The following is a 23512-nucleotide window of genomic DNA, read 5'->3' as shown; positions in this document are numbered from 1 at the left end:
GAATGCTGCACGGGATGAGGAACCGGGAGCCCGAGGGGACCCCCCGCAGCCCCTCGTCCCTGTAGGGGGGGGACACGGCCAGGGGACAAGGGACACGCAAAGCAGGAGGCCCCCCCTCACACGGGCAAAGCAAGGCTGAACTCGGAGCTCTACCTAGTGGCGAGCGGGTGGGTGGACCCCATTTCCCTCCCCGGGATGGGGGCACCCACACCCCCAACCTGGGGGGGATGATGCAGCCACCCCGACCCCCCCCCCCACCGGCTCCCCAGGGTGGGCAGCTGGGAGGGTGAGGGGGAGCAAGGGGGGGGGTGGCATCCCTGGGAGCGTCGTGGGCATGTCCTGCGCTGTGCCCCCCACCCACACTCCACCCTGGGGTGCCTGGGGGTGCCTGGGTGCAGAGCTGGGTGACACCCACCCTGCTGAAGTGGCGGAGCCCTGACGGCAGGTGTCACTCACAGCCCTCGGCGCACACGCGTGCACACGCGTGCGACACGTGTGTGCACATGCGGCCCTGCGGCCCAGCCAGGGCTGCCGGTTGCTTCTGCCCTGCTCTGCTGTCTGGGCACCCTCTGACCACCCTGGGGTGCTCACCCACCTCCTGGGGTGCTCGCCTCCCCTCCCCAAGATGCTCACCCACCTCCTGGGGTGCTCACCCACCTCCTGGGTTGCTCACGCACCTCCTGGGGTGCCCACCCACCCTCCTGGGGTGCTTGCCCTGCTCCTGGGGTCCTCACCTGCCCTTCCCAGGGTGCTCACCCACCTTCTAGGGTGTTCACCCACCCTCCTGGGGTGCTCACCCCGCTTCTGGGGTGCTCACCCCACTCCTGGATTGCTCATTCCGCTCCTGAGGTGCCCACCCACCTCCTGGGGTGCTCACCCCACTTCTGGGTTGCTCACCCACCCTCCTGGGGTGCTCAACCACCTCCTGGGGTGCTCACCCATGTTCCTGGGGTGCTCGCCCCACTTCTGGGGTGCTCAGCCAGCCTCCCCAGGGTGCTCACCCAGCTCCTGGAGGCCTGTGACCCACCTCTGGGTACAGGGCTGCACCGGCCCCCCGCTCCCACAGCATCCCAGGGTGGGGGGGCCCCTACTTGTGCCCGCCTGAGCTGAGCCCCCTTGGGAGGAGTCAGGGTCTTGTGATGCGTTTGTGGGGTGCAGACAACTTCTGCTGCGGGGTGCAGAGCTCACCCGTGTCTGGGAAGGGGATGCTGCCTCCTCCCCCTCCTCCTGCTCCAGCAAGGATGCGGGATGTGGGGTGCAGGATATGGGGTCCCGGACCAGGGGTGCGTGGGACTGGGGGTCCGGGACCAGGAGATATGGGGTGCAGGGTGGGGAATGCCAGAGAGGGGCTGGGGGTTGTGGGGTGCAAGACCAGGACATGGGGGTGTGGGAAGGGGTGCAGGACTGGGCGATGTGGGGTGCAGGACCGGGGGCTGCGGGCTGGGGGGCTCGGGGGGGGGTGCAGGACCGAGGCTGGGGGATACGGGACGGGATGGGGGGAGCAGGATCGGTGCTGGGGGACACGGGACGGGACCGGGGGTTGCGGGACGGGACGGGGCACGACAGAGAGCAGGGGGGGCAGGACCGGGTCCGGAGGCTGCGGGAGGGGGGGGGGGGGCAGGAGGGGGGGGCTGCGGGCCGGGTCTCCGGCAGCAGCGCGGCCCCGCCGCCCCCCCCCGGCGCTGGCCCCGCTCCCAGCCCTGCGCCCGGGGCTGCAGGGGCCGAGCTCCGCGCTTGAACCCGCCCCCGCCAGATCTCATTTCCCTAGAAAAAAAAAAAAAAAAAAAAAAAAGAGAGAGAGAGAGAGAGAGGGGGAAAAAAAAAAAAAAAAGGGGGAGCGAAGAAGGGAAGGAAAGAGAGGAAGAGAGGGGAAAAAAAAAAATAAAAAAAAAAAGGCGCCCGCCTCCCCTGCCCGCCCGCTGCCCGCGGAGCCATGGCCGGGCTGCGGACCTGCGGGCTGCTCCTCTGCCTGCTCCTGGCCCGGGCCATGCACTTCCCCGACTACTCCTACGTGCTGGAGGAAGAGGAGGAGGAGGACGAGGAGCCCCTGGACTACAAGGACCCCTGCAAAGCCGGTAGGACCGGGGGGATGCGCGCCGGGGGGCGGCCGGGCCGGGCGGGCGGGTAGACAAAGGGGAGCGCGGGGGGGGGGGGGGGCTGGTGTGAGTGTGAGTAAGTGTGGGTGAGTGTGAGTGAGGGTGAGGGTGAGTGTGTCCCACCCGGCTCCGCACTTCGGGGCTTTGCACGGGGAAAACTTGGCTCCCCCGTCCCGTCCCGATCCCGGTCCCGGGGCTCCCCGTTGCCCCCGGGGGGGTGGGGGGCAGCTGCCGGCCCCGCTGGGGGATGCATCTGGTTGTACTTAGGGTGGGGAGCGGCTCTGGGGGGTGAGGGGGGGTGCTGGCCTGGCGCCCCGCTTTCTCTCCCCAGCCTTGGCCGCACCGGGAGCTGTCAAAGGCAGCGGGCAGCCCCCCCCTTCATCCCACCCCCCCCATCCCATCCCACCCCCCATCTCACCCCAGAGCTCTGCGCCTTTTCGTTTTCTCCTTTTCCCCTAAAAAAAGCAGCCAGAGGAAGCTCGTGTGTCCCCCCCACCCCCCCCCCCCCCCGGGGGCCGGCCGGGCTGCAGCGTCCCGGGACACTCGGGCCAGGGCTCAGCCCCGGAGGTGTTTGCCCCGGGCCGGGGTCCCTCTGTGCTGAGTGAGGGGGTTGTTGAGCTCTTCTTTAAATTTTAGAAGGGCTGGGGGGGAAGTTGGGCACCACAGGGGGACAATCCCTCTCATCCAGAGCCACATAAAGGGGGTCAGAAGGATTTGGCGGGGCAGGGGGGGGGAAACTGAGGCACGGGAAGGACACGCAGGGCTGAGCAAGAGGCGAGGGCTCGGGGCTGGCGGGTCCTGGCTGCAGGATCACGTTTCTCTTTAATGGCATTGTCTGCGCTGGAAGGCGGCTGTTGATATAACTCTGTCTCCATGAGGGCTTTTTTCTGGCCAAAAATCCTTCCCTTCCTGCCCTCCCGGGCTGAAACAGCCAGGCTTGCAAAACTGTCCGGGCAGAGCCGGCTGCAGCCTCCGCTCGCGCTCCCGCTTCCCCCAGCCGTGCCGGAGAGACGAGGCTTGGCCCGCTGACGAGCTCAACTAATTAGGGGTGACTTCACCAGTAGCCAAAGGCCCCCTCCTCGCCCCACTCCCGCGCACCCCGAGACCCCCATCGCCTCCCAGGGCCTGGTGAGGCGGTTGCTCCCCCCCCCCCCCCCAAACTTCCCCGCCTGCCTTTACAAGATCCTTATGTGACTAATTTAATTACGGCAGCTCTTCCCCAGGGGCCTGGGGGGGGTGTGGGGGGGGATCAGGCCCTGCCACGCACCACACGAACCAGAGATTTACCCCCGGTTGGGCTCCACCGCACCGGGATGGGGAGATCCAGGAGCGGGGGCTGCTCAGCGAGCAGACCCCCCCCCCCAGCACCCCCCTGGACCCACGCGGGGGGTTGTTTTTGTTTTGGGGTGGTGACTTCCCCCCTCCTTGGGCTTCGGGCAGCGCTTGGAAACAGCTGAGCACCGAGGCCTGGGCTCCCAGCAAGGCTACGGGAAGGGGAAGCGCCGGGAAATGGATTTTTTTCCTGGGCACAGCTCAGGCCAGAGGTATCCTGAGGCCGCCCGCCCAGGCAGGACGGCTGCCCGCGGATCGCCAGCCGCCCCGGTGATGCCACCCGCCTGCACCGGTGCCAGCAGGCCATCCCCGCCGCGGGAGAGGAAGAGCCGCCCGTGCCGCCGCGGCTCTTCCAGGGATGCCAAGAAGGGACCGTTGGGAGAGCCGGGCCTTGGACCAGTCCCCGGGCAGGCAGGGAGGGAGGAATTACCGGCGGCCCCGGTTTCCCTTCACCCGGTCAGCAGGATATCCAGGTCTCGGTGCCCGGCGGTGAGGAGAGCAGCCGCTGGGTCGCATCCTGACCGCGTCTCCGGCCGGGAAAAGCAGCCGGTGTCGCTCCCGCCACGCTCCCGTGCAGCAGACGGGGCTGGTTTGCTCTTGGGTTGTCCCGGGGAGATCCCGGGGGGGTTGCTGAGGAATTCAGCCCCAGGAGCTGGGACCCCTCGGGTGCCCTCAGCACCCCGGGAGGGATGCGGCCCGCTCACTCCGGCTCCACGGCCACGTTTGGGGGTGCCTGGCTAAAAGGGGGGGCTCGGCGTGCTTTGGTCACCCTGCACTCGTGGGGAGGGGGATGTGGGGGTGCGCAGCTCTGCAGCCCCCCAAGGCTGGGGGAATCAGCTCTCCCGCGCTGGCTGTGGGGGACCCAGCACCTCCTGCCCACGGGGTGATGGCAGAGGGGTGACACAGGGCGCATCACGTGCATGGAGGGGGCTGGGGGCCCGAGCCCCCCGCCCCGACTATACGAGTTTCCCAGCCGTGCCTGGAGCTCTCTGGCTCGGGCTGCCTGGGTTTCACCTAGATTACACTTTCCAGGCGTAGTCAGCGGAGGCTACTGGTTGCAGTCACACTTGTCAAGCTGCCCAAAAATATTTTCCAGCCGTTATATGTCACTTATTCATGCAGGGTAAAAATCCACCCGCGGAGCCGGGGCCGGCGGGAGGCCTGCGGTTCGGGGCTGGGGACGGCACAGAGACCTTGGAAATCTCAGGCCGATCCCGGGATCTGCTTTATCTTTGTGTAATCACCCGTTCGGCGCGGCGGCGTGCTCCGGCGGGGGCCGGGTGTGCGATGGCGAGGCCAGGGGGCTCGCTCGCCTGCCCACCCTCCCCTCCCAGCTCCTGGGAAACACTCCGGCTGCTGATTCACGCCGGCGGGTCGCGGCGAGGGGGGAGAACGGCGTTTCCTGAGGCTTTATCCGCTGCCGTGCCGGGGCTGGGAAACACATGGCCAGTGGGACAGGGTGGCCTTGGGGAGCTGCGGCCGGACCCGGGGAGAACAAAGCAGCCGGGAGGGCTACAGGGAAAGGAAGGAGGATGGCTCACGGGTGGCTTTCCCCAAATTTTTCATCTTGGCTGTGCCGCAGGGGGGTGTTTTCTGGGCGAGAACGTGCCCTCCTGGTTGCCCGTGGTTTTGCCGGGGCTTCCCGGAGGTCTTCGTGGTGCGGAGAGAAAACGGGATCCCGCTGCCTCCTGCTGAGCTGCTTCTAACCGAGGGCTGCAGGAGGGCTGTTGGTCACCGCTGTCCCATCTACCCGGGGGGACTTTGCGTGGCAACTCCCCTCCATACACGTGCAAAAAGAAAATACCCCCCCTTCTCGCGAGCCGCAGGAGGATTTGAGCAGCCCGGCCAGGGAGCTGCGAGCAAACGTTGGAAGGAGTTAATCGGTGCCTGGGGAGGGCTGGTGGGGACAGGATTGAGCAATAAAAACACGAGGGGGGGGGATGTGTTTGCAGCCAGAGCCCTGGGGCAGATGGACAGAGGTTTGGGAGCTGGTGCCCCTTGGCAGAGCCGGTGCTGAGCAGCCAGGACGGGCACGGTGCCGCTGTCGGGGTCCAGTCCGGGAGAGCCCCCGTTACCCCGACATGTGCTGAGCCGGGTGTCGGGGCGCATCCCCCTCCCCGACGGGCTCCAGTCCCCGCTCTCACGCCGCTGTCGCTGGGCTCCCCTCCTCGCAGGGGAATGCAACAACAAACCACCCCCCCCTCCCCTTGGCAGAGCAATTTGCAAATATTTTCCTTTCCAGCAGCTCTCCCTTTCACAAGTGACCGATGCCGCTGGCCCGGGGTTGTGTTTTCCTCGGCGACCTGGCTTTGCGGAGGGGAGGCAGGGAAAGCTCCTTCCCAGGGGCTCTGACATGCCTTAGGTTTAGCGTCCTCCACGCCGAGCCCCGGAGGAAGCTTTCCCCTCTGCTGTCACGGAAGAGAAGCAGAAGGAAAATCCTCCCCTGGAGTGATCAAACCATCCCTCCTGCTCCCGACCTGCCCCCCGACGTTCATTAGCTGGAAGCTGATTGCTGCCGCGGGCTGTGTTTATTAGAGGCCAAGCTCCCTGGTGTTTATTTCCCGCTACGCTGCAGCATCGCCCGGCACGGAGAGGGCAAAGGGCTCGGAGCCCACAGCCCCACGCCCGGGGCTGGCGAGGGAATTTGGCCGGGGATACCCAGGGAAGCGGTGGCGGAGACACGACGCAAGGGATGCGCAGAGGAGATGGAAGGGAAATTGGGGAGAGGGATCATCCCTCCGCCGTGGACGCTGTTCTTTAGCATCTCTGCCTTCCCCTGGACGCTGTTTTCTGCCCGCACGCTGCGGAGAGGAGGGCAGGGCTGCCGGCAGGAGGGTGCAGGGGCTGGTGCAGCCCCGGGTCTCGCAAATCCCCGGCTGGGATAAGGATGCGCTGGCGAGGAAACAGCAGGCAGGGGGGCCCGGCTGCCTGCAGGCTGCCTGCAGGGATAGTGCCTGATAGCAGCGTGCCCAGACTGGCTTTTTGGCGGGGGGGAGTGTTGCCCCTTGGTGCCGACCAGCTCCGTCCCGCCGTGCCTCAGTTTCCCCCCTGGTCACAGAGGGGCCGTGCTCTGGCCTGGCTCCCAGCCTGGCCGCCCGGGTTTTGAATTCCGGCTTTGTGCCGGCTGCGCTCGTCGGAAGGTGCTTTGGGAAAGCAAATATTCCTCGCCCCGGCGTTTACAGCCTGGCTGCTCCGGCTGCCGGCCAGGGGCACCGGGAGAGGGGCTGCGCCGCCGCCGTCCTGTCCCCGCTGTCTCTGCGGGGCGCTGGGGGGGGACCTCATCAGGAGGCTCCCCCCACCCCAACAGCCCTGGGGATGCTCCCCATCCCTCCGCCTTCGCGCCCAGGGCGCTCCGGCCAGGCCAAGACCCCCGAGGCCGGGGAGGGGGATTCCCCCCCCAAGCCCTGGCCAAGCGGGGTGCCCCGTTCCTCTCGCCGCGGCCCCGGCGTTGTTTTGCCGGGAGCGGAGCTCGCAGCGGGTGCAGCTGGGCCGGTGTGCGGGGGCGAGGGGGCGGCGCGAGGAGCATTCCTCACATATTTAACGGCTCTGCCGCGGAGCCAGTGGGATGCTGCCCCGGTGACTCCACGGCTTTATGACCCGGGAAGCTCAGCTGAAGCCGGGATGCACCTATTTGAACTGTTCTCCTCCATCCCGCTCCGGCGATGCCTCCATCCCAGGCCGGGGCAGAGCAGCTTCGCTCCCTGCCTCCTCGAACGCTCCGGAGCCTCCCCTCTGCTCACTCCCTCGCACCAGGAGCGATGCTCAGGGCTCGGCATCGTGCGAGGACTCGCAGCGTCTAGGCCAGAGCTGCTAAACCAGCGAGGGAAGGCTGGGCTGAGCCCTTACTCCCGGGCAGGGGATGCTGCCCGTCCTGCCGGAGCCATGGGAACCCATCTTGGCGCGGCGCCGCTTCGAGGGCGCAGGGACGAGGGTCTTTCGCGTCCGGCGCCATGCACGGGGGCTCATTTGCCCCAGACTGACCTGGAACATGATCCCATCCTGTTTATCTGCTGCCCTCCCCTGCCAAGGCTTCCCCGCCGCTCTGTTTGCTTTTGCCTGCTCACCAGAACATCGCGTTCGCACCCCGGCCTCTTCCCACGGGTTTTGTGGTGGTTTTTTTTTTTTTCCTGCGACAGGGTTCCCAACCTTGGTGGAGTCCGAGGTCAGGCTCATCCCAAATTCCCGGCGATGCCGGAGAACTCAGGCCCACGGGTTCCCCTCTCCGCTGCTCACCTCGCCCAGGGGTCTAAAGGATGCTGAGCAGCTCCTGCATCCCTGGCGGGGGGGACAGAGGGACCCCGCGGGGGCAGCCACCGAGCCCTGCGCGGGCAGGAGGTGCCTGTCGCATCGGGCCGGGGTGTTGCAGGGGTTGGCCCGAATCCGAGTGAAAAACCTTGTTTGTCTAAAGCTTCAGCCCCGGGGGTTACGTCACTGTTCCAAGAACCCGAAAGAAAACACATAGCACAAAAAGTCAAACAACAGCGGAGGGCTGAGTTATCTCCTGGCTTCGGGGGGAGGAAGAGCTCGGTGGGAGCTTCGTCAGCCGGGCCCAAACAGATGGTTGTTTTCTGGGTGGTGGGAAGGATGCGTGGCCAGAGCCTGGGTGCTCCCTGTCCCCTTCCTGATGGGGGTGAGGATGGGGCCATCGTGGCCCCGTGGCCGGTGCCTGGCCAGTAGGGGCGAGGATGGGGCCACCGTGCCGCCGTGGCCAGCTGGGCCCTTTCCAGCACCGAGGTGAGCAGAGGGCACAGCCCACAGCCCCCCCCCGCCAGGCTGGGAACGGCTTAGGGGGACCATGAGGTCCCCTCTGGGGATGGAGTTGAGCCGAGCCCCATGGCCTGGGCTCTCCTGGGCACCCAGGTGGCACCGTGCCCCGGTGGGGCGAGGGTGCGGGGTGCAGGACATGGGTGCTGAGGGGTGCGGTGCCTCAGCGGGTGCTGTCTGCTCCCCCCCAGAGAGCACAAAGCCAGGCTGGTGCCACCCCTGTGCGCGTCCCCCTGCTCTGACCTGCGCTCTGCCAAGCTTTGGCAAGCCCCTCGCTGCCCGTGGTGGCCCCCCAGGACCCCCAACAAGGTGCCTTCGCCCCCAGAGTCCCCCCCCCTGGATTGCAGGGGGTCCCCTTTGCTTGCAGGGGTTCCCCTCCACCTCGGAGGGAGGATGCTCGCTTGGTGCACGAGCTGGGAAGGGACAAGTGGCAGCAGCGTGGCAGCCAAGGCCCCTCGGGGGGGGTTAACGGCATTTCAGGGATTTGTTTGAGCAGAAAACCCCCCCAAAACCACCCCACGTGTCGCCGGGGAGCGAGCGGCAGGAGGACGCAACCAGAGCCCAAACCAACGTGGAAGTTTCTCAGTCCAAAGCTTTGGGCTTGTCCCCAACGTGTCCTTAAAGCGATCGCTGGCGGGACACCCCCTCGCCGTCACCCCCCGCAGCTCCGATGTCCCCTCCGGGAGCAGCAAATCGCCTCCCCCGCCGGGTTGGGGATTTTTTTGGGGGGAGCCAGGCTGCCTTGTGCCGCCTGGGAAAGCAGCCCCACGTCCCCACGCTCGCCTGCCCGGCTCTCTCACGTCTCCCAAATCCCTCACATATGGTTTCTATATCACTTGGCGCTGCCGGTGCTTGCTCGGCTGTAAGCGAGCTTACTTTCCCTTGTCTTTCCATGCAGCTCTTGGCACGGGATGCTCGTCCTTCTCCCCGGCCCTGGTCCTCCCCCGCGCTGCCCGTTCGGACACGTCTCTCCCGGCCCCGGGGAGGGTGCGGGGAGGCCGGGGCCGGCTCCTGCCTCCGCTCTGCCCTCAAATTGCAGCCTGGCGGTGCCAGCGGCAGGTTGGTGCCAGGGGAGGTGCCGGCCCCGGCTTGTTTGCTCTTCCCTTGGCTCTGCCGAAGGTCTGCTCTCCGCCCTGGGGTTTCCTCTGCTGGGATGGTGCTGGGGACAGCCCCAAAATGTGGCTCTTTCACCCCAAAACGCTCCACGTCACGTCCGGAGCTGGGTTTGGGCTCGACGCCGTGGGGTGCGGTTGAGCTGGGGTGCCCAGGCTGTTCCTCTCACGCCGGTTGTTGTGGACCTGTCAGGGTTCTCCTAATCGTCCTGCTTCGCTTTCGTAATTAGTGGCTCTTTTGGGATCCACTTGCTAATTGCTTGGAGCGCGGACTTGGCGCTGCTCCCCATCACCCCTGAGCTGCTCCAGCCACCCCACTCCCCACCGCTGCCATTCCCCTGCCCCTTCCCCGGGGCTTGGCAAGGGCAGGGGGTGCCCGGGGCCACCCATTCGCCCCAAACACCCACAAACCGGGTGAGAAACCCAGCTCCACCCCACGCCGGCCACATCCAGAGCCTCTGTGCCGGCGCTGGCGCAGCGGCACGGCATGACCTCAGCCAGCCCTCGCCGTCGGGCCACGGCGTTTCCGCAAAAGCCGGGTCCCCGGGGCTCGGTGCCGGCCAAGTGCCGACGCCGGGAGCCGCGTCCTGCAGCGTTGACTCACGGCGAGGCCGCGGCGCGCGGGAGGGCAGGAGGACAAGGAGGAGGTAGAGGAGGAAGGGCTGTGCAGGGTTGTGTCCTTCAGCCCTGTCATGCTGAAGCGTCTCCGCACCCCTGGCCCTATGGGAGCTGTGACAGGGCCCTGGCAGACGGACGGACAGACGGACGCCCCTCGGCCGGCTCCGTGGGCGCAGCGGGAGCTTCCCGGGCCATATGGCTTCGCTCCGTGGTGGCAGATGACTCCGAGGGCTCGTTGGAGCATCCCCGGGGGTGTCGGAGCTCGCACCGGGCTGGGGGGGGCAGGATCCAAGCAGGAAAGGGGTCCCAAGCCCAGCGTTGGGTTTTGCAAAGTGAAAAGAAAGGAGTTTTGCAACACAAATAATAACAGAAACCCTAAAAAGTGATGAACCGGGCTTTATGCGAACCAGATGTCAGCGTGGGGCTGGCTCCAGCTGCTGGGAGAGCCGACACGGTGGCGGGCTGGGGAGCGGGGAGGGGGGGGCCCAGCCAGCACCACGCTCGCCTTCCCTCCTGGCCCCCAGCTGAAGGAAAGGGGGAGGAGGAGGAGGAGGAGGAAGGGCTTGCCTTCTTCTTCAGGGGCATGCCGGGTGCGGGGGGGCTAAGGAAAAGCGGGATGCAGGGACCCCGATGGGGTTTGGGGTCCCCAGGCAGAGGCATGGGGGGCTCACATCTCCCCTCCACACCCCACGCCCCCCCCTCCAGCTGCCTTTCTGGGTGACATCGCCCTGGACGAGGAGGACCTGCGGCTCTTCCGGGTGGAGCGGGTGGTGGACCTGGCCCGCCGCACCATCACGCGCCTGCCCACCAACTCCTCAGGTACCCCCCAACCCTCCCAGCTGCCTCCATCCATCCCCGGGGGCTGCCTACCCTCACACCCCCCCCCCCCCAAAACACACTCCCCACAGGCACCAACGCCACCAGTCTGGGCCACCAACCACGCAGCCGTGGCCGGCAACGGGCACGGAGCCGCCGGGCCGCCACGTCCCGGCCAGAGAGAGTGTGGCCGGACGGGGTCATCCCTTACGTGATCAGCGGCAACTTCAGTGGTGAGTGCAGGCGAGCCGGGGGGGGATGCTCCATCCCTGGCGTGCCTCAGTTTCCCCACGCCGGGCTGACGGCCCCCACCGCCCCCTCCCGCAGGCAGCCAGCGAGCCATCTTCCGGCAGGCGATGCGGCACTGGGAGAAACACACTTGTGTCACCTTCCTGGAGCGCAACGACGAGGACAGCTACATCGTCTTCACCTACCGCCCTTGTGGGTAGGTGAGAGGGGTCCCAGGACCACCTTGGCTTGAGCACAGCGGCTCGTGGGAGCGCTGATTAGGTTGCCCGGCTGATGTACCCTGGCACCGACGTGCCCACGGCGGCGTGTGCGTGGTGCTAACGGTGCCCCAGACCCGCTCGGTTCCGCGGAGAGCTGGGGGTGCAAAGGGGACCCCTCCCCAGGGGTGGTTTTGGGGTACAGGGTGGGTCTCGGAGCCACCAAGCTCGGTGCGGCACCCGCCTGGGCTTGCAGCAGGGCTGATGCCAAAAGAAACAGGGGTTTGGAAGAGCTCAGCGTCTTCACGCGTCGGGGCACGGCCCCGGCCAAGCAGATGGTGGTTAGGAGGAGGCTTTCCCTTGGAACGGGGGGTGCAGCCATGCCGTGGCGTGCCGTGCCGTGCCAGGCAGCCCCGGGTTAGGCGCCGAGCTCTCCCAGTTCCAGGCAGAGCCGAGGTCGGGGGCACGGTTTGAGCTCGCCGTGTGGGCAGGACGGCTGGTGCTGCCTGGGATGCTTCCCAGATGCTCTAGGCCATGTGGGACCGGGGTGGGGGGGCTGATGCTCCCGGCCTGACTCATGTCTTTACCCTGGGATACCCACACGGGCAGGGGTGTCCCCCCCCGGAGTGCTGGGGCTCAGCTGGTGTCACCCCCCCGCCCCCCCAGGTGCTGTTCCTACGTGGGTCGCCGAGGAGGGGGCCCCCAGGCCATCTCCATCGGCAAAAACTGCGACAAATTCGGCATCGTGGTGCACGAGCTGGGCCACGTCATCGGGTTTTGGCACGAGCACACACGCCCCGACCGGGATGACCACGTCTCCATCATCCGGGAGAACATCCAGCCAGGTAGGGACCAGCCTCTTCCTCTTCCTCCTCTTCCTCCCTGCCACAGGGTGCTGCCAAAAGCTGGGGGGTGTCGTCGTTCCCACCCCGCCGCTGGCATCCCCATCCCGCCTGCCTCCCCAGGGCAGGAGTACAACTTCCTGAAGATGGAGCCGGAGGAGGTGGAGTCGCTGGGCGAGACGTACGATTTCGACAGCATCATGCACTACGCCAGGAACACCTTCTCCAGGTACGTGTCCCCCTCCTCCCCGCAATGCTGGGGACGGTGACATGGGCGTCCCCAGCCCTGGGGGACGGTGGCACCTTCGCAGCTCTGCACTGGGGTGCAAGGCACCCATCTCCAGCCATGCTGGGCAGGATGAAGCCCCACAGCGTCCCTTTCCAGGGCAGGGACGGTGCTGTCCCCGCAGTCACCTCCGGCGGGGACACGTCCCCGCTGACTCACCGGCCTGCAAGCTTTAATTAGCCAGGCTGTTTTTAGCATCCTTCTCCCGGCAGCAGCGGGGAGCAGCCGCAGACCTGGTGCTTTCCAGCTCAGCCTCTGCCTGCTCTCACCCCAGGGGCATCTTCCTTGACACCATCTTGCCCAAGTACGACGTGAACGGGGTCCGACCCGCCATCGGCCAGCGGACACGTCTGAGCAAAGGGGACATCGCCCAGGCCCGCAAGCTCTACCGCTGCCCGGGTGAGTGTCACCGGGATGGCTCTGCCGGGCCCCGCGCCGGGGCCGTGTGTCACTGCCAGGGGGCTGATGAGCTGGGGGTGAGCGTGCACAGGGCCGTATCTCCCGGGGAGCGGCTCTGCTTTCCCCCCAAGACTTGACAAAGGAAGCTTCGCCCTGGCTGGATCCCATTTCCAGTGGAAAACTGCTCTTTGGGGTCCTCCTGGCCATCAGATCCCCTGCAAGGACCACGCAAGTTGCCTTTCTCCATCCGCGGCGCTTTTCCGGGGTGTTTTTGAGGAGAAGCTAAATGCAAGACCTCGGTGAGCCACGGGGCTCTGCCCGTGTGAGCAAGGGCATCCTCAGCTGCCCTCTCCTCCTGCTCCTCTGAGAGAAGAGCATCCCCCGCAGAGCATCCCCCCAAAAAACATCCTCCAAGAGCATCCCCCGACCGCAGAGCATCCCCTGAGAGCATCCCCCAACCGCGGAGCATCCCCTGACAGCAAAGCATCCTCGAAGACCACCCTCCGAGAGCATCCTCCCACCCCTCCCCAGCCGCAGGAGGGTTTGAGCCGAGGCACGGCTGGGCATTACGCCGGGCTGTCACCGGCAGGATGGGGACAGCACGGTCCCACCGCAGCCTGGTGCAGAGCGAGGGATGCTCGGCACAACCTCTGCCCGTGTGGGCACCTTGAACGGCGCCGAGGACCACGGCCCGTGAGCAGGGGCATTGCCCGGGGTGCTGGGGGGGTGTTGGCACGAGTCGTGTCCCCCGCCCCACTGCAGGCACGTGCTCCGCGACTGTACTGGCAACATCTGCAAGGAGTTTGGCTCCCGCACGCTCCCGCTTAATTCCAGCAACTAATTAACAGCCTGGAAGAGGGACGCCTTTGTGAGGGGCCCCAGCAGCCGGCCGTGCTGCGTTCGGGGGCTGCCGGGGAGCGGGGCTGCGAGCGCGAGCAGGAAAAGTGATTAGTTTGGAGCGGGGGGAAAAAAAAAAAGCCCAAAAAGAGAACTCCAAGGAAAAAAAAAAAAATCCCCCTCTGCAGCCCGGCCTTCCCTTTGTTTCCACTGTAAAGCAAGGAGGGAAAAAAGGCAGCGAGCCCAAGTTTCAAGCTGCCTTTTTTTAACGTTTCACCTTTCATCTCGTGGCACCCCCCGAGCGGGAGGTGGGGGGGCGGCCGCCTTGGCCCCGCGACAGCCGGAGCGAAGCGCCGTGTGCCGTGGCCGCGGCATCATGTGGCTTCCAGATGGCAACGCTGGGCCGGATCCAGCCGCGGCTGCGTAAACCTGCCCGGAGCCCGGGCGGCGAGCCGGGCCCCCACGGCGTGGCAGGGCACGGGGGGGGCCAGGGGATGGCGCTTGTCCCCAGGGTTCGGGGGGGGGCACGGTGCTTGTAGGGGGGTGCCGGGAGCATCGCCAGCCGCTCTGGTGCAGTTTGGGGCTTTTTGGGGGTCGCTGCAGCGAGGCGGCGATGGGGTTTTTTTGCAGAGCTGTCCTTGGGGAGGGGAATTTGGGTGGTAAAAGGGCACGAGGGGGCTGGGGGCAGCGGCTGGTCCCAATCCATTCCCACCCATCCCAATTCTGGCTTCCTGGGGGGGGGTCTGAACCCCGCTTTTCCCCTTTCGCAGCCTGTGGGGAGACGCTCCAGGACAGCCAAGGCAACTTTTCCTCCCCGGAGTTCCCCAACGGATACTCTGCCCACATGCACTGCGTCTGGAGGATCTCCGTCACCCCCGGAGAGAAGGTACCAGCCGCCGGCACAGCACCGAAGGCACCCCACCTCCTCCCAGCCCTCCTCTTCCTCCCTTCCCCCACCTACCACCCTTTTTTCGGGGCGCCCCTAACCCCAGCATCCCCCTGCCCGCTGCCTCGCTGCGCTTCGGGGTGCTGCCGGGCATCACCGCGGAGCCGGACCGCTGGCACCGGGCACGGCCGAGCCTAGATGGAGACCCCGCGGGGCGCGGGGGGGGGGCTCACCCCACGCTTTTTCCACCCCGCCTCCCCGCTCCCCGACCTTAGATCATCCTGAATTTCACCACCCTGGACCTCTACCGAAGCCGGCTGTGCTGGTACGACTACGTGGAGGTGAGAGACGGGTTCTGGAGAAAGGCCACGCTGCGAGGTAACCAACCGGGAGCTCTTAGCCTGGCCGGGCGGCACTGCCTGCACCGCTGCCTGCCTGCTGCCCTCACCTCCTGCCCCGCGGGGATGCTCCGGGTGCAGGCAGCGGGGCGAGGGGCTCCCCTCTGCCTGTATCCCTGCCTGACCGTGATGTGCCAAAGCCCTGGGGCGGGGCAGGGCGGGGTGGGGGGAGCTGGCCCCGGATGGGTTCTTGGGGTCAACGGGGGGGGTTCCCAGTTGGCTGGCCCACACCAGTAAAACCAGTGCGGCTGACCCAGCTGGCCGCCACATCTCTCCCCAGGGAGATGCCAGTATATCGGCCCCGTGAACAGGATGCTCCCCAAATCCCAGCACTCTGAAATAACCCGTGGAAAAGCCGGAGGGAAGCGGGGGGAGAAGCAACGCTTTCTCTTTAGGATACTGGCAAGGGGTGTGGGGAGGGGGGGACCGGGACGTGGTGGGGAGGAAGAGGAAGGTGCCCGGCCAGCGGTAGCCCAGCACGCCTTCATCCCCAGGCAGGTTCTGCGGGAACAGGCTGCCCGAGCCCATCGTCTCCACCGACAGCCGCCTCTGGGTCGAGTTTCGGAGCAGCAGCAACTGGGTGGGCAAAGGTTTCTTCGCCGTCTACGAAGGTAGGAATGGGTGGGGGGGGGGTGTGGGGCTGGTTGGGGGGCAAAGGAGGGCTCAGGCAGGTTCTCCCCCCTTCCAGCCATCTGCGGGGGGGATGTGAAGAAGGACAACGGGCACATCCAGTCCCCCAACTACCCCGACGACTACCGGCCCAGCAAAGTGTGTGTCTGGAAGATCACGGTCTCCGAGGGCTTCCACGTGGGCTTGACCTTCCAGTCCTTCGAGGTGGGCAAGCACCCCCCGCCCCGTGTGGGTGTGTGTCCCCCCTCCATTTCCCTGGGGCAGGAAGGGGAAATCCCCCCCCCCCCCCCCCCAGCAGCATCTCCCCAACCCCACGGGACAGGCCCGGGGCTGTCGCTGCCCTCATCCCTGCCTCAGTTTCCCCATGAAGCTCCTTGGGGAGCGTGGGGCTTGACGAAAGGGTCTGACAGGGTTTGGGGGTGCTGGCGCCAAGATGGGGGGTGTCCCCCTGGCTAAGACCCCCCTCCCCTCGCCAGATCGAGCGGCACGATAGCTGTGCCTACGACTACCTGGAGATCCGGGACGGCAGCAGCGAGTCGAGCAGCCTCATCGGGCGCTACTGCGGCTACGACAAACCGGACGACATCAAGAGCACCTCCAACAAGCTCTGGATGAAATTCGTCTCCGACGGCTCCATCAACAAAGCGGGTTTCGCCGTCAACTTCTTTAAAGGTAGGAGATGTGCCGGGGGGGGGGCTGGCAGCCCTGCCTGCCCGCTCAGCCCCGCTGCCCCCGCCCAGAGGTGGATGAGTGCTCGCGTCCCAATAACGGCGGCTGCGAGCAACGCTGCGTCAACACCCTGGGCAGCTACAAATGCGCCTGCGACCCCGGCTACGAGCTGGCTTCCGACAAGCGCCGCTGCGAGGGTGAGTATCCCCCACCCTGCCCTCCCCGCTGTCCCCCCCCCGCCACCCACCCAGCAGCGCTGAAATCCCAGGGAGCCCGCGGGTGTGATGGGTGCTGGGTGCCTCCCGCCCTGCAGCCGCCTGCGGAGGTTTCCTCACCAAGCTCAACGGCTCCATCACCAGCCCGGGGTGGCCCAAGGAGTATCCCCCCAACAAAAACTGCATCTGGCAGCTGGTGGCCCCCACCCAGTACCGCATCTCCCTGCAGTTCGACTTCTTCGAGACCGAGGGCAATGACGTGAGTCGGCCGGCGAGCAGCCCCTCTCCAGCGTGTGTGCCCCCTCGATGCCGCCGGCGGCTCGCGGGGTGGCACGGCCGTGCCACCAGCCCCGTGTCCCCCACCCCTTACAACCCCCTCCCCACCCAGGTCTGCAAATACGATTTCGTGGAGGTGCGCAGCGGGCTGACCGCCGACTCCAAGCTGCACGGCAAGTTCTGTGGCGCCGAGAAGCCGGACGTCATCACCTCCCAGTACAACAACATGAGGATCGAGTTCAAGTCCGACAACACCGTCTCCAAAAAGGGCTTCAAAGCCCATTTCTTCTCAGGTAGAGCTGCCCGGCCCCGGCACGGGCGTCCCCTGCCCTCCCTCACCCAGCCGACCCTCCCTGCGCCCCCAAACCGCCGCTAACGCCTGTCCTCGCCCGCGCCGGGGGTGCAGCCCCTGGTCCCAGCCCGGCGGCAGGGTGATCCTCGGGTGTCTGAACCCCCCCCGCAGCCCCCAGCAGTCTGGCTGGCAGCACGGTTTTTTGCTGCCTCTTAAGGCTTTTCCCCTCTTTTTAGGGGGTGGAATCGGGTCCTACTTGAGATGCTGGGGTGCTCCCGGGGGGGGTCCCCAAATGGCCAAGTGGGTGCTGGGCTGCAGAGGGAAACGCGCTGGGGACAGGGATGTGCTCAGCCCTGGGGGGGGGGGTGTCTCGCCCCCCCAGCCTTGCCGGGGGCCGGGCGCTGCACCCCTCGGGGGTGGCGGCCATGTCCCGCTCTGCTGCCTGCTGCGCTGCTCCATCCCGCTACGCTGCACGGCCACGGGCTTCCTCCGCTTCCCGGGCAGGGGGTTGCTCATCCCGGCCCGTGCCGGGGACGGGGAGGGGGATGTCAGCATCCTGCCATCACCATGCCTCAGCTCTCCGGCGTGGTCCTTCCTCCCTAAAACCATTACCTGCTTCTCCGTGTCTGTTCTGCGGGCCGCTCTCCTCTCCCGGGCCACCCCACCAAGGAGACGGTGTCCCCCTCGGCTGGGTCTTGGAGGGGTAGGGATGGGGACATGGAGCCAAACGCGCCGCCAGCAGCGGCCAAGCGTCACCCCGGGGCTGGTTCCCGGGCTGGGGGCTGCCACGGGACCCTCGTGCAAGAGAGGGTCCCCCTCGGCACGACGCCGTGCCCTCGACATCAGCCCGGCCGCGAGCGACCGACAGCACCTCCCGGACAGGCTGGGCTGGACCCGACCACCGGTGCCTTGCACCTCCCGCTGCTTTTTGGCCCCGTCGAGGCCGTTTTTGAGGGGCAGCGTGGCCGCTCGGCTGCGGAGAGCAGCGGGAGCCGGCATCCCCAGGAGCTCTCGGGGTTCCCCGAGGCAGCCCGGCCGCTGGCCGGAGCGGCAGAGACCCGCGGGCCGGGGGTAGAGTATCTTTGCTTTATTTTTTTAATTAAAACCAAGGCAAGTAAGGTGGCCCAGCGGGGCCCAGCCGTCAGGAGCCGGCACCCTCCAGCAAAGCGAGACCTCGGGAAAGCCCAGCGGCCGAGCGGCAGCGGGACCACGGGGCAGCCGGGTGAGTGTCCCGTCGCTTTGGGCTTCTTCCCTCTCACCTTCACCCTCCTCCTCCTCCTCCCACCGGCTCTCCTGCAGGGGCTGCCCCTACCCCAGCCCACCAAACCCTCTCCTCCGCCTCTCCCCGCTCAGGTCTCAGGCTTTCCCGGCAGCAGGACCACGCTGGAGGACTCGGCCACACCGGGGTCCCTCCTCCGGTCCCCCCCTCCCCGGGGTCGCTCCCGGCCAGCCCTGGGCAAAGCATCTCCCGCGCGGCTCCTTTTTAGCCGCCGAGGGTCTCTGCGCTCCTTCCCCGCTGCTCCGGACGCAGCCACCCGCCGAGCCTTGTCCCTCGGTGCTGCGGGCAGCCTGGCCGCCCGGGCGCCTGTTTATCCCCCGGCGAAGACGTGACCCCTTCCTCTTCCTCCTCTTCCTCCTCTTCCTCCTCCTCCTCGCGGGCCGGGGCGACGGGAGGCAGCGGCCGGCTCCGTCGGCTCGCGCGTAAGGATGCGTTCGCCCGGGAATCCGCCACGGTGTCGGCACCCAGGTATGTCCCCCCCCGGTTCTCCGGTGAGCCCCGGTGCACGGGGAAGAAGTGGGGTGGCTGGGGAGGGGGGGGAAGGTGCAGGTGGGGGGGCTGCGGGGCGGTGAGCAGCCCGGAGCCATCGGATGCACGCTGGGATAACGGTGAGCGCACGGCCATGCCGGGTGGCGGCGGAGCAAGCTGGGTAGAATAAAGAAATTGCTAAAGACACCTCTGCCAACTCTCTCCGCTCTTGTCTCGCCCGCCCAGGCTCCCTCCGGCCCACCGGCGGCGGGGTGATGCCGCTCACGCTCCCCCCGGGGCCGGAGCTGCTCTGAGCCCACCCGGCCCATGCGAAGCCCCTTCCCACCCCCCAAAACGAGCCTTTCCGCCTCGCTTCCTAGGAGACGTCAGGTTACAGGCTCCGGTTGAGAGGCGGCTGTGGGGCTTGGGGCTGCCCTGTGGGGCTGGGGGGGGCTGGGGCAGGGCCCCCCCTCGCTGCCGCTGCTGGCTCCAGGAGGGATGCTCTTCTCCAGCATCGCTATGAGCTCGGAGAGGGATGCTTGGGTGCCTGGTGCCTGCTTGCTGCTGGCTTCCCCCCCCGCCTGCCCCGCCATCCCCACCGCTGCCCGCTCCCCAAACCATCGCCCCATGGGGAGGGGGAGCATGGAGGGGTGATGGGCCATGGAGCAACCTGCCCTGGCCCCAAAGCGGGGGGTCTGGGGGGGGTTTGGCGAGCCCTGAGACGCCGGCCATAGGGACCTCGGGCAGGTGGTGGGCGCTGGGAGGTAAGTACGGCCAGCCGGGGGGGGGGACGCCTTGCTCCGGGCGAGCCCAAACCCTTCTGCTGCCATCCCCACACCTCCCCCAGCCCGGACACCCCCAGGAACCCACCCAGAGCCCATCCTCATCCTCCCGGAGCCAGCCACGCCACCACCTCCTCCTCCTCCTCCTCTTCTTCTTCCTCCCCGCAGAGCCGCCGAGCCCCGGCTGCACGAGGGGCTCGCGGGGTGGGGGGGGGTCCCCTCCGCTGCCTGCTTCCCCGGCTGCCGCTCTGCATGCCCCGCCGCCCCCCGCCGCCCCCCGCTCCCCCCATCGCTCCCCCCCTTTTCTCCCTCTCTTTTTGCAGAGAAGAAGCAGCAGCTGCAGCCCCCGAAATCTCGCCCACCCGGCCTGAAGTTTCGCCTGCAGAAGCGGCCGCGGGGCCCCTCCTGAGCCACACGCCGTCCTCTCCATCTTTCTCAGGAACGCCGCGGCCCCGGGCACCGCGCGGGAGCACGCCGGGGCCGAGCCGAGCCGAGCCGAGCCGTGCCGCCGGCCCTGGCAGCCCCTTGCTTGACAGAACTGGTTGTTGGCCTTATTTTTAATTTTTTTAAATTTTTTGTTTTGTTTTGTTTTAAGCACCCCCTCCGCCCCATCCCCGTTGTTTTTGTCATTGACCAGCTGACCTTGTTTTGTTTTATTTTTTTCCACCCCACCCCACCCCGATTTTTACCGTGTCTGTGACATTTCCCTATCGATGAGTAAAGAGGGACTCCCGCGTCCTGGTCTTTCTTGTGCATCTTTGGTTGTCACTGTGTGTTTTTCTGCCTTCCCCGTCCGTCCCGTACGCAGGTAATGGTTGTGCCCGTGGGTGAGCCCAGGGAGAGGAGGACCCAGCCCGTCCCCCCGCGGGGGCTGCCCCGGCTGGCGGGCGAGGGACGGCGGATCTGCTTGCTGCTGGCCGTAGGCGCTTGCTTGGCTGGTCGCTCTCCGGAGGGCAACGGCGTGGGGCTGGGGACCGGCCGCAGCGGGCAGGGCTGTGCCGGGATGCCGTGCCGGGATGCCGTGCCGGGATTCCCGGCTGCTGGGCTTTCCCACCTGGCTCAGCCGCGGTCCCTCTGCTCTCTCGGCAGACAAGGACGAGTGCTCCAAGAACAACGGGGGCTGCCAGCACGAGTGCCTCAACTCCTTCGGCAGCTACGAGTGCCAGTGCCGCAGCGGCTTCGTGCTGCACGACAACAAGCACGACTGCAAGGAAGGTGGGTTCGTGCCCCAGACGCTCCCCCCAACCCCAGCAGGACCCCCCTTATCTGTGACCCTCCTCATCCGTGACCCTCCTCATCTGTGACCCCCTCATCCATGATCTTCCTCATCCATGACCCCACTCATCCATGACCCCCTTCATCCATGACCCGCCTCATCCATGATCTTCCTCATCCATGACCCCACTCATCCATGACCCTCCTCATCCATGACCCTCCTCATCCGTGACCCCCCTCATCCATGACCCTCCTCATCCATGACCCACCTCATCCATGACCCACCTCATTCATGACCCACCTCATCCATGACGTACCTCATCCATGATCTTCCTCATCCATGACCCTCCTCATCCATGACCCTCCTCATCCGTGACCCCCTCATTCATGACCCCCCTCATCCATGACCCCCCTCATCCATGACCCTCCTCATCCATGACCCCCCTCATCCATGACCCTCCTCATCCATGACCCACCTCATCCATGATCTTCCTCATCCGTGACCCCCCTCATCCATGACCCCCCTCATCCGTGACCCCCCTCATCCATGACCCCCTGCTCTCCCCACAGCCGGCTGCGACCATAAGGTGACAACCATCTCAGGGACCATCACTAGCCCCAACTGGCCCGATAAATACCCCAGCAAGAAGGAGTGTACCTGGGCCATCACCACCACGCCGGGGCACCGCGTCAAGCTGGTAGGGATGGTTGGGGGGGGGATACCAAGGAGGGGGTGGGTTCCCCGTCCCTGAGCCCCTCTGAGCGGCTCGGCCGTTGCCTCCACAGACTTTCTCGGAGCTGGATGTGGAGGCGCAACAGGAATGTGCCTACGACCACCTGGAGATCTACGACGGCAAAGACGCCAAAGCTCCAGCGCTCGGCCGCTTCTGCGGAGCCAAAGAGCCCGAACCCCTCGTCTCCTCCGGTAACAAGATGTTCCTCAAGTTTGTCTCTGATAATTCTGTCCAGAAGAAGGGCTTCGAGGCCACCCACGCCACAGGTACCACCATGGGGCTGGGGAAACCTGGTTATGGGGTGGGGTGAGAGCGTGGACCCTCCTAAATGCTCCCCCCTCCGCTATCGGCTTCTCCCGCAGTGTGCGGGGGCCAGGTCCGCGCCGAGGTGAAGACCAAGGACTTGTATTCGCACGCACAATTCGGGGATAACAACTACCCGGGGGGTTCGGACTGCGAGTGGGTGATCATGGCCGAGGAGGGCTACGGTGTGGAGCTCATCTTCCAGACCTTCGAGATCGAGGAGGAAGCCGACTGTGGCTACGACTACATGGAGCTCTTCGACGGCTACGACGGGACGGCCCCGCGCCTCGGCCGCTTCTGCGGGTCCGGGGTGAGCTGGGGATGGGGATGGAGCGGAGGAGCGATGGGGTGGGTCAGGGTGGGGAGCGGTGTGAGGCTGATGGGTGAAGCTGAGCCAAGCTGGAGCGGTGCAGAGAAACCCCCAGGGAGGTTGTACGTGGGGGTGCAATGATTTACACCCTCCCCGTGGGAAATCCCGCCACCTCCCCGTCTTGCTCATGCATCCCGGGGATGCTCGTGGCTCTGAGCACCCCTCTCCCTCTCCCCCCCCCACCCCGGCAGCCCCCGGAGGAGGTCTACTCGGCCGGAGATTCGGTGATGATCCGCTTCCACTCGGATGACACCATCAACAAGAAGGGTTTCCACCTTCGCTACACCAGCACCAAGTTCCAGGACACGCTGCACACAAGGAAATGAGGGCTGGGGGTCCCGGCCCGCCCCCCCCCCCGCAGGCAGGGGAGGAAGAGGAGGAGGAGGAGGGCAGGGAGGAAGGAAGCGGGGAGCGCAGCCCCGCACAGACTGCACGGAGGAGCACACAAGCCAACCTCAGCACTCAAGACACGCTCGTACGGGGCCCCGGGGCTCGGGCGCCCGCGGGCACAAGGGCAGATTGTTGGGGGGGTGGGGGGGGTCCCCTCTGCCAGCGGCCGCCCCGCTCCCAGCGCTGGGGTGGCGGGGGGCCGAGCGGGACCCTCTCCCCTTCCTGTTCCCGGCCAAGCCGGCCGCAGCTCTCTGAATGTACAAACCAGTAACCGGGAAGAGCCCAACACACAGAAGGTGCTGTCTCTCTCTTGTACCGATGAAATAAATACCCTTGTACTTGGAGGGGGGCAGCCCCAGGCTCTTTGCTTCCCCACCCCGAGAAAAACAGCATCGGCTGGAGAGAGGCGGGGGGGAGCACCCCAGCACCCTGCGGCAGACCCTCGGGAGGCCCCCGAGTCGCAGCTGAAGCAGCCAAGCAATTAGCTAATTGCAATCTGCTTCTGCCCTGATGAGGGAGCGGCTGGCCCGTCGTCTCGCGTGGCTCAGCGCTGGGTCCCTCGCTGGGTGCTGCCGGGAGCCACCCACTCTCCTGGGACTCGGCTTTGAGCAGCTCTGCTCCCCCCACACCCTCATTTTGCACCGATTCTCAGCCAAAAGAAGCCGTCGGACAAATCGCCCCATCACCAGGGGGTTCCCTCAGCACGGGGCAGGCGGGTGCCACGTGCCGCAGCCACCACGTCCCCACGCAGCCACCACGTCCCCACGTCACACCGGCTGCCCGCGGCAGATGGCCGATGGGGCCACAACCCGGGTCCCCGTGGCCACCTTGGCCTCGGCACCACAGCCCGTGTCCCCTCCTCGGTCCCACGCGGTGGCTGCGTAGGGACACGGCGGCCGCGTGGGGATGCGGTGGGATGCTGGGGACGTGTCGGCGTGGGCTGGGCTGTGCCCAGATGGGCCGGTGATGGGCACCAGGGGCTTTGCACCCAGAAATTTTCGCAGCCTTGGGGATGGGCGAGGGGGTGCCGACCCCAGGCCTCGGTGGCCGGGCAGGA

The 23512-nt window shown here is 66.7% G+C and overlaps 2 protein-coding genes across 4 annotated transcripts; both read left to right on the top strand.

Annotated features, from left to right (window-relative positions):
- The first annotated feature begins 1625 nt into the window (after nucleotides 1-1625).
- BMP1 (bone morphogenetic protein 1) lies at nucleotides 1626-22799 on the top strand. Of its 3 annotated transcripts, XM_074807864.1 has the most exons (20): nucleotides 1639-2075; nucleotides 10628-10741; nucleotides 10831-10971; nucleotides 11066-11183; nucleotides 11851-12029; nucleotides 12150-12255; nucleotides 12587-12711; nucleotides 14319-14434; nucleotides 14710-14812; nucleotides 15327-15443; nucleotides 15521-15666; nucleotides 15939-16134; nucleotides 16203-16328; nucleotides 16445-16605; nucleotides 16735-16915; nucleotides 20533-20658; nucleotides 21229-21356; nucleotides 21445-21658; nucleotides 21755-22005; nucleotides 22257-22799. In XM_074807864.1, exons 1-20 carry the CDS (start codon nucleotides 1934-1936, stop codon nucleotides 22389-22391), a joined length of 2925 nt encoding a protein of 974 aa, XP_074663965.1. In that variant the 5' UTR covers nucleotides 1639-1933; the 3' UTR covers nucleotides 22392-22799. The 3 variants fall into 3 exon arrangements, with proteins under 3 accessions (XP_074663967.1, XP_074663965.1, XP_074663966.1); XM_074807865.1 differs by lacking the exons at nucleotides 1639-2075; nucleotides 10628-10741 and having other exon boundaries at nucleotides 10853-10971; nucleotides 11092-11183; XM_074807866.1 differs by lacking the exons at nucleotides 20533-20658; nucleotides 21229-21356; nucleotides 21445-21658; nucleotides 21755-22005; nucleotides 22257-22799 and adding an exon at nucleotides 19767-20198 and having other exon boundaries at nucleotides 1626-2075.
- Nucleotides 16997-18554, top strand: LOC141915945 (uncharacterized). The gene is made up of 2 exons (XM_074807885.1): nucleotides 16997-18136; nucleotides 18268-18554. The coding sequence occupies exons 1-2, from the start codon at nucleotides 17632-17634 to the stop codon at nucleotides 18399-18401; spliced, it is 639 nt and encodes a 212-aa protein (XP_074663986.1). The 5' UTR covers nucleotides 16997-17631; the 3' UTR covers nucleotides 18402-18554.
- Nucleotides 22800-23512: the final 713 nt, after the last annotated feature.

This window comes from Strix aluco, chromosome 28 (genome assembly GCF_031877795.1).
Source record: "Strix aluco isolate bStrAlu1 chromosome 28, bStrAlu1.hap1, whole genome shotgun sequence".
NCBI lineage: Eukaryota > Metazoa > Chordata > Aves > Strigiformes > Strigidae > Strix > Strix aluco.
This window is presented reverse-complemented; position numbering and strand designations above follow the sequence as displayed.

Excerpts from the sequence above, each read along its gene's own strand:
- LOC141915945 (XM_074807885.1), top strand. The coding sequence starts at position 17,632 with ATGGAGCCAAACGCGCCGCCAGCAGCGGCCAAGCGTCACCCCGGGGCT. Across the intron at positions 18,137-18,267 it reads CGGGACCACGGGGCAGCCGG|GTCTCAGGCTTTCCCGGCAG; the intron begins GTGAGTGTCCCG and ends CTCCCCGCTCAG.
- BMP1 (XM_074807864.1), top strand. The coding sequence starts at position 1,934 with ATGGCCGGGCTGCGGACCTGCGGGCTGCTCCTCTGCCTGCTCCTGGCC. Across the intron at positions 14,813-15,326 it reads GAGAAAGGCCACGCTGCGAG|GCAGGTTCTGCGGGAACAGG; the intron begins GTAACCAACCGG and ends CTTCATCCCCAG. Across the intron at positions 16,606-16,734 it reads TCGAGACCGAGGGCAATGAC|GTCTGCAAATACGATTTCGT; the intron begins GTGAGTCGGCCG and ends CTCCCCACCCAG.